Raw genomic sequence first — 8,655 nt, 5'->3', positions numbered from 1 at the left:
CTAATTGTGTTCCCTACATTCCCCCCTGATACCTGTACCCCTTGTAAGTGTCTACACACTGTGACTGTTTTCATGTATTCATCATTCTAGAGTTGTCCCTTCCTCAAAGAACTCAATTGCATATCCTCTGTTTTCTCTTAGGAGTCTAAGCCAACAAACAGCTCTACACTGTCATGTTAGGTTGAACACAACAATCAGGTTGGGTCCATTCGTGAGCTAGTATCTACATCTTCTTCTATCAATTAGAGTCTGCCTTCCCGCTCATTAAGGTAACTTGAACAATAATCTCACCCCCAAGATTTCTACAGCCTGTGAATGTCATTTCACATGACAGAAAAAGGTTTCACAGATGTATGAAGGTGATTGAGAGAAAATGTTTATTCTAGATTATCCAATAGGGTTCTAAGAATCTGCAAAGGTTTTTATGAGACCAGACGAAGGAGGGAGTAAGTGATATCTAAATGATATACACATATCACATCATCTTCCTCTTTCCTCAATGTGTGGTACTTGTCCTCTGAAGTATGACCGTAAAGCCATCTGGTCCCAGCCCTGCTTCCTGTGGCTGCTTAGCATACCGTGTTATGAGGAGATCTTAAAGAAAACTGAATTACAAATCAAGTTTCTTCTGAGCCCAAGAATCCTGCAGAAAGTCTCGCTAAGACATCTACATGCTTGGAGCAGCAGTGAGGTGATAGATTAATAGGTCCTAGTAGGACTCTTAAGTTTGCCAGGTGAAGACCCCCCTACAGGCAATAGTATAAGAATAAAAGTTATTTTTAATATTTCATTTTTGAAACATAAACTTTCTTCAAGAACTCATAAAAAGAAAGATATTTTCATACGGTTTCTTGAAAGGATCAACATATTAGCATTATGTATTCACTCTAATCTCTTATTATTTTAATTTTTATGATAATCTTGAGAAAATTGAATCAAAGTTTGATTTAGGTGCTTATTTTCAAAGGCAACTCACTATGTTGAGCCCCCTTCCTGTTTTTTTGACAAAGCTAATTACAACACAAAACCGAAGTGTAACCAGGAGACTATGTAATTAAGTATATATGCAAATATTCATCAGCTGCCGTACAACCAGTAACACCAAGCAAATTCAGTTCTTAGACCAAACCTCCCATCAAAAATACTTAAAGTTTTGGAGATGTTTCCTTACTCATGACACATTTTTTGGCTTCATTACAAAAATAGCTTGACTTTATGACAACTTGGTTCAATGCATTTATTTAAATCTTGAAGGATAATATAAACATCGGAAGATTGCAGTTACATTAAAAGTAGACAAGATTCCAGGAGTCTTGTAACACAATTGACATTTAGGCAGCTGATACCTAACTCTCCAGGATTTTCTTGATTACTTTCTTATATAGGGGTGCTTGCCGGTCCAGGCAAATTTTCCTCCCATTCTTCAGGGTGGCTCTGTCAGAGGGGAAAGAGGGGAAAGGGAAGGAATTGCTTTACAGATCCTTGGTTGGAAGAAGGGAAGAGATGGGAAGGAACAGGTAGCAGAGGAGAGGACGGGCCTGGGGGATGTGGGCAGGACTCACATGAGCTGGGGAACCGCACAGTGGCGTCCTGCCTTGATCACCTCCAGGCTGGTGATGTGCTTAAGATGGATCCCAGAGGAGATGGTCTTCACACACACACAGCTAAGATCTCCATCGCTTTCTTCGGGACCAGCTGAGGGTAAACGGGGAGAAGAAGAGGGGAGTAGAAGAGATAGCGATGACCCTATCATCTGCCGGTGTGGTACCTCTGGACCTTTCCACAGGCTTGGTTACAGCATCGCCTTCCCCTCGGAAGGCAGGTGGAAAGCCCATACAATATGACCCGATGTCATCAGAGTTCACCTCCCCGCACCTGAGGCTCCTGAACTGTCTTCCTGTCCCTAGCATCCCTTCACCCAATCTCACCGCTGGTGACAGCAACCACCGCTGGCAGAAACAACAGGCCCAGAAGCAGCAGCTCAGGACTGGGCCGGAGGCCTCGAAACACCGCAGCGACGCTCATGTCAAGAGGGTGCCACTGGACCCAAAGATAAAGTTCTACCTTGAGGAAATGGGTCTAGGGCTCTTAAGTGCAGGCCAGCAGCTCCTGGGACTTCCCAAGCACGTTTTATCTTCACTGCCTGCCCAGTCCGGAAACCCAGGATACAGGATGAGGAAGTGCTCTGCAGAAGCAATGACACTTGTGGAACAGTAATTGGGATCTGGCCAGCCAAGATTAAAATAAAACAGAGCAGAAAAAAAAAAAAAAAAAAGCTGAGGCCAGCTGTCTTGACTAGTAGCTGGCAGCAGGATCCACATCTCCAATGTGAATTGATATCAACAATTACAGAGTGAGAAACAGTAGGACTTGGAATTTAGCAAAAGGTATGCTGTATGGGGCAGAGAACTTTCTGAGATCGCCATCGGGTTTGCAGAACACACACCTTCAGTATCAATGTGTTGCCTTCTTGGCTTCCAGTCACGTAACTCCAAAGCCACTGTCACTCTTCCTGCCGATTGTGGTGAGGCTGACCGCTGTGGGGTTGGAGATGTGGGGTTGGAAATTTATTTTCTGCCACTAAAAAGATGAAAGTTAATGTCTAGGCGATGACTTCTGACTTTCACCCTCATCCGGAAGCTCTCCCGAGCCTCTTGCATGAAATTCTGGAGGCTCTTCTGACTGCAGTCCAAGCTACTGCAGGAAGCAGGGTCTGCTGTCCCCACGACTCTTTAGAAAAATCACCGAAGTAGTGAATGCATTCCTTTGGTAAAATCTTTGAGTCTAGCTATTTCTCTACTCAGCTCTATCCTGGTAAAGACTAGATAAAAGAGTTTTCTGGAACAGTTGGAGATCTCTTTATTAATTTATGCCGTATATGGTGATAATTATGTGCCCCTGTATCTGTCCCTCATGTGTAGTGATACAGTCAAGCATAATTCCCTGGGACATACATTTCTGAATACTCAGCATAGACTACAATGGCTACTGCAAACCATGCTATAAATCCTATGCGTTTAGGGAACTGAAACTTGAGGCCCCTGCTGAGTCAGCAAAAAAACAAAAACCAAAAAACAAAAAAGAATGGATAAGAGGATTTGAATCTGGACAGCAAGGGACTCTTCTGTGCAGCCTTGGCCAAAGATTTCAGCATTTGCAGAGTCAAGGAATTCAGGCAATGACGTCAGGCAAGGCAGCCTTTCTCTCCATTTAAAGAAAAGAATCCAGTTCAGGTGCACAAGAGTAAAAGATGCTCTCACCTCAAGAAGAAGAAGCACAGTGTAATGAGTGCCACAGTAAGATCCAGGCTTGTTGGCTTTCAGAGAGAGACTGCCTCAGAGAGGCACGGCTGGTTTTAATAATTGGAGCGAAGCTAATGAAAATGGCTAGAGACTCTGTTCACTGCTTTATCACATGTTTATGGACATTTACATAGTTATTACTGAATTAAGTGTTCATTTTATGGATAAAATATCCACAGGCCTGACCCTCTGGTGGTAGAGATAGAGAAGGAAACTCTCCTCCATGCTGAGTTTGAGTGAACTACATGTTTAGCATATAAGTGTGTCCTAAAGTCCATGTACAGGTTGGAGGAGATGACATTTTCTCTTTCTCCAAGACCAGGATATAGTAGGGGGAGTTCTGAATAAAGTAGTATCTATGTACCTATAATTGATGATATGTAGTGCTGTCTTCTTAGGGAAGGAAGGACCAGCGAAAGGGTCAAGTTCCAATGGTTAACGAGCAAGGTTTCCAATGTGCAATCTGATCATTTATTTTCTAAGGCAGGTTTCTTTGAGCTCTGTTGGGAATTGAACCCAGGGCCTCCCACATACTGGGCAAGTATTCTACCACTGAGCTATACTTCTAACCGAAGGCAAGTCTCATGATTTCTTAAATGTCAGGTTTCCTCCCTTTCTGCAATATGAGGAGAGCTAGCAGCTCTGCTAATAGCCTAACGATTATATGTGACTCATTGTGACACACAGTCTTTAAAACATTTTTAAGTCCTTTTCTTTCTCTTATCAACTCTATTAAACAGCTAGAGACCATTCCCATTTTAGAGATGAGGAAACTAAGGCACAGAGCAGGTCAGCAGCCTAACAAAACTGAAATGGCTACTAGGCAGGGTTCCTATAGCTCGGGGGGGTATGCCTAGCATCTTTCAATTCTTGATAGTGTAGGGCATTTAAAATGGCACAACCTAGTGACTTTACCTGGCAATATTAAGAAAGAAAACAAAACAAAACAAAAATAGAGGTCTAGGAATGTGGCCCAGTGGCAGAAAACTTGCTTAGCATACATGATGCCCCAAAGTTCAGTGAGAGAGAGAGAGAGAGAGAGAGAGAGAGAGAGAGAGAGAGAGAGAGAGAATGGATATAGAAAACCTTTAATAGTACATCAGACCCATCATATTTCTTTGTTGCAGACAATAGTGGCGTTTTTAAAAACAGTTTGTGTTAAACCCTTTTTCACCTCACACTTTTGGTGCTACTGGTGTTAAACATATTCACTATAAAGTAAATGACCACTACTTGCAGAATTTACTTTCTATGATTTTATTGTGTTCAGTTTCAAGTAAACATATGTAAAATGTTGCAGAGGTTGCTTGGAAACAAGACATTCTAGGGATAAGACATTGGAAAAACATGGTCATGACCAGAGCGAAAACTGCTTGACTCCAGGCGATTTCCGTTGCAATTGACCACTACGAAATTTATCATTATATATGTATATAACAATGCTCAATGGGAAAAAAAAGCAGCCATGGATTTGAAGAGAGCAAGGATGGGTATATAGAAGGGTTCAGAGGGAGAAAAATGAAAGGGGAAGGGATGTAATTATAATCTCAAAACTAAAAGAAATAATTATTAAAAACACAGAATGAAAACTTGACATAGTACATTTGAAAAGAAAAGCTCAAATAGAGAAATGCAGGACATGTCAGAATGCTTAGCCAAGAACTGCAGAAATAGACCATAAATTGCAGGTTGCAACTTGGCTTGCCCGTCTTCATCATTGTTTGTTTGTTTGTTGTGACATTCTTTATCATGCCTTCTCAGAATACAGTGTGATTTCTGAGACAGAACGAGAGAACATCCCAATTTCAAAGTGGAAAAATAATTCTACCAAGTCCAGATTTCAAACCCTCAACCCTTCCTGAGCAGGAAAATGGTTTGGCACAGATGAAGCAGCTGGTCAGTAACCTTCCAAGATTTTCATGACGATTCTCTTGACGCCAGGGGCATTTGGGTCCAGGCACGTTTTTTGTCCATTCTTCAGTGTGGCTCTGCCAAAGAGAAAATGATGGTCTGTGTACAACAGCCTCTCTGTCAGAACAGATCCATGAGGAGGGAGGAAAGAGGAAAAGAGTGGAGAGGGTTTCTATAATGACAATAGCAGAACAAAGAATCAGGGACTTACATCACTTCCACATCAGCACAGTGAACTCCTGGCCTGTACACATTCACAAGGGAGATAGAATTGAATGGGATTCCAGAGATGGTATTCGTACATCTGCAGCGCAGTTCGATATATGGGTCCATGCCATCAGCTACAATGGAGCACAAGTCTTAATTGGTGACTATGCATTATTCTCCTCCCTTTCCTAACTTGTAAATTGAAGGCAATTGCCCCTCTTTCCCACAAACATGGTGAATAGGATCTGTAAACTTTGAATGGCAAAGCTAGCAGATTGTCTTCCATGTAACGAAGTCCTCATAAGTATGTCTTAGAATTCTTAGTCACTACATCCTCCAAACCCAGAAGCACTGATACAATCCATGCACATACCCCAAGCCCCACCATGAGCACCACAAGCCGCTTAGACACATGATGAAGGGAAGCAGCCTTCATACTCATCTTTCCCTGAATTTCTCTTACATTTTCCAGCTGTAAGGGGAGCCAGCGCAACAAGGATCAGGCCCAGCAGCAGCAAGATCTGGAGGTTATGAAGTGGGCAGGCCCTGGTGCAGGACGATGTAGGTCTGAGTCTGAAGCCCATAATGAAGAGCAGTGAGCTAGAACTGTCCCCAGAGCCAGGAGGGAACAACGTGAGGCTGAGCTGCCCAGAACACTGCTGCTATGTTGCTTTATATGCCTCCAGACCTCTTTTTATACTGCCGAAGAGGTGGGGAAGGGGAAGTGAGTGTATGTGGCTCTGTAACCATAAAAGGATGGTCAAGCTGTGTCCAACCCATATCAACCAGACAGGTTAAAAATCCTGCAGAGTTAGCTACCAGTTCTGCATCAGTTCATCCACATTCCTGCTGTTTCTCTCTGGCTCTGATTCATACAGATGCATAGCCCCCGACTTAGAGGTCAGACCTAGGTCAGATCACTGCATTCTCTGTGTGAGCAGGTAGTCACAGGCCACACCTTTTCTACAAAGTAGTTTTGGGGCTTAGTGGACTCTTGAGCATACTTTCAGTCACAAGCCTGTGGTCTTTGAGGAGGAGCTTCTCTACTCCCACCAAATGACAGAGAGAGTTCCTGTGCTGGTTCCTGCTGGGTATCAGAATTTGTAAGGTGTGTGGGGTGAAAAATATTGAGTCACTTAATATGAAGGATTCACTTTGGGTGTGAGTTTATGGGCTTCTCTCTGTCTTCTGAGTAAATTACCTTCTTTTGATTTTATCCAAATATGTAAATAAAAATTTCTTTATGTAAGAAATTACTTGTTTCTACTGTATGAGTGTACAAAAATATCAAGATCAACTTATTTGTTGTCTCTTTTATTTTTAATGAAATATTCATACACTCTAGGCATATGAAAATTAAATATGCCCCTTTCCCTTCACAGTTACTCCACACTACTGCTTTTCAATGGTAGCCATCTGTAGCTACCATTGCCAAGTAAAAGTTTGGCATTTCTATTGTAGATGCATTTATATGTATATATTTATGGAGACACACATTAACCACAGATGCACAGGAAGATCGCGCTGTACAGAAGCACGAGTCTATAGGAGTCGCTGGTTTACACATCTTCTAAAACTCAGAGGGAAATGGAAAGAATTTTTAACATTATTCACAAGCTTCCCATTTCTGGCCACCACAAACAACTCTCCCCATTCTTGACAGTATTTATGGGCTTCACTGTACATTTTTCTCCATGTTTAACGCCACTTAAACTTTTTTTCCGTGTTCAATTGTTAAGGTTACTCTAGTTCTTTGAGAGGAACTGTATAAAGTATCTTAGGTGCAAGGAACACTCAGTGTACAACAAGCTGGCTTCAAACTCACAGTGTTTCTCAACCTGTGGGTTTTGACCTTTTGAGGGTCAAACAACCCATTCACAGAGTCACATATCAGATATCCTGCATAATAATATATAATTACATTGTAATCATAAAAGTGGCAAAATTGCAGTTATGAAGTTGCAATGAAAATAATTTTATGATTAGGGGTCACCACTACACGAGGAACTGAGTTAAAGGGTCACAGCATTAGAAAGGCTGAGAACCACTGCTCTATAGCCTAGGATAGCTTTGAATATAGGCTCCTCCTCTCCCCCCCCTCCAGTTTCCCAAGTGCTAAGACTGCAGGCATGCCCCATGATGACCTGCTTTAAGTCAATCAATAAATGCATCTTGTCACAAAGAAGACATTGTCAGCAAGGTTCAGAAGGAGGTATCAACAAATTAATTGTCATGTAAAATTTACAGGCTTTATTAGTCAGCCTTTAGATAAAACAACTATTTGGTAGTTTCTGTTTACTCAAAAAATATTAAATAACAAATATGCTCCAGACTTTATAAAATTCTTATGTGACTTATTCATTTAACTTTTTCTTTCTCAAGAAATAACTAAATATTTGCCCAAGGCATTGGAATTTAATAATACTCTATATTCACTAGTGGTACTACTACTACTGTTCATTACTATGACTACCATTTGTATAAACTCCTTCTGTTTCTATGGTATATAAAATATAAAGAGCAATGTTGATTCATTGTAAAAATGTGTAAAAAGTATTTTATAACAGCTAATCAATTAAAAGTATCTGGTTTGCATAAAATTATAATTTTTGCATAACAGAAAATGGATAGCAAAGTCTCTTAGCTTTAAAATAACTTTATAGCCCTTTTAAAAATTAATCTTTCATTGCCACCCCCATTTTTTAAAAATGTGTGGTAAGTTATTTTATCTGTTTTCCCCTTAAGCCACCTTATAAATAGCAATCACTCCGGAAACAAACAAGTTTCTATGACTCAAAATAAAGCCTATCTGTTGGCTGGTTTTTTTTTTTCCTTATGGCTACTGGAAGATTATTTATTCCTTAAAATAAAAACACATTAGCTCTGCTCAACACAGTGTTCTGGACTCTGTGCTCTTTCAGGTAGCTCATGTAAGTACTGAGGAAATGAGCAAATCACCTGAAAATCAGGTATGAGAGCAACTGGCACAGCAGATGGTCAGATCAGCAAAGTTTTCGTTTGTTAAAGTTCTCTAGTGCACTGAGAAAGGAGGCGGCAAATGATTTTCTGTGGCAGCTGGAAGCAGATGTTTTCTGTCTACTGCTGAGCTGACAGAAGCTGTGCAGATCTCAACAGCATTGACACTCACATTGCCTGAGCTCTCCTCTTTCTGCCCAGAGGGAAGTGCAGAGGAGGAGCACTACTACCCGAGAACACTGCTACATCTGTGTTTGTT

The 8,655-nt window shown here is 41.2% G+C and overlaps 2 protein-coding genes across 2 annotated transcripts; both read right to left on the bottom strand.

The window, feature by feature from the left end:
* Window positions 1-1,223: 1,223 nt before the first annotated feature.
* Pf4 (platelet factor 4) lies at window positions 1,224-2,172 on the bottom strand. The gene is made up of 3 exons (NM_019932.4): window positions 1,929-2,172; window positions 1,563-1,695; window positions 1,224-1,434 (listed from the first exon to the last, which is right to left on the bottom strand). Exons 1-3 carry the CDS (start codon window positions 2,023-2,025, stop codon window positions 1,347-1,349), a joined length of 318 nt encoding a protein of 105 aa, NP_064316.1. The 5' UTR covers window positions 2,026-2,172; the 3' UTR covers window positions 1,224-1,346.
* A 2,371-nt stretch (window positions 2,173-4,543) lies between these two features.
* On the bottom strand, window positions 4,544-6,089 carry Ppbp (pro-platelet basic protein). Its single transcript, NM_023785.3, has 3 exons — window positions 5,884-6,089; window positions 5,425-5,554; window positions 4,544-5,290 (listed from the first exon to the last, which is right to left on the bottom strand). Exons 1-3 carry the CDS (start codon window positions 6,002-6,004, stop codon window positions 5,200-5,202), a joined length of 342 nt encoding a protein of 113 aa, NP_076274.1. The 5' UTR covers window positions 6,005-6,089; the 3' UTR covers window positions 4,544-5,199.
* Between the last annotated feature and the right edge of the window lie 2,566 nt (window positions 6,090-8,655).

The sequence above is a fragment of the Mus musculus genome, chromosome 5 (genome assembly GCF_000001635.26).
Source record: "Mus musculus strain C57BL/6J chromosome 5, GRCm38.p6 C57BL/6J".
Classification (NCBI taxonomy): domain Eukaryota; kingdom Metazoa; phylum Chordata; class Mammalia; order Rodentia; family Muridae; genus Mus; species Mus musculus.
The sequence above is the reverse complement of the archived record's forward strand: the minus strand, read 5'-3'. Positions and strand labels throughout refer to the sequence as shown.

Bases quoted from the DNA above. Each gene is read 5' to 3' on its own strand.
- Pf4 (NM_019932.4), bottom strand. From the start codon at position 2,025: ATGAGCGTCGCTGCGGTGTTTCGAGGCCTCCGGCCCAGTCCTGAGCTG. The intron at 1,696-1,928 runs GTGAGATTGGGT...GTTTACCCTCAG, and splicing joins GGTGGTTGCTGTCACCAGCG to CTGGTCCCGAAGAAAGCGAT. The intron at 1,435-1,562 runs GTGAGTCCTGCC...CCCCTCTGACAG, and splicing joins TGTGCGGTTCCCCAGCTCAT to AGCCACCCTGAAGAATGGGA.
- Ppbp (NM_023785.3), bottom strand. From the start codon at position 6,004: ATGGGCTTCAGACTCAGACCTACATCGTCCTGCACCAGGGCCTGCCCA. The intron at 5,555-5,883 runs GTAAGAGAAATT...GCTCCATTGTAG, and splicing joins TCCCCTTACAGCTGGAAAAT to CTGATGGCATGGACCCATAT. The intron at 5,291-5,424 runs GTAAGTCCCTGA...TCTCTTTGGCAG, and splicing joins TGTGCTGATGTGGAAGTGAT to AGCCACACTGAAGAATGGAC.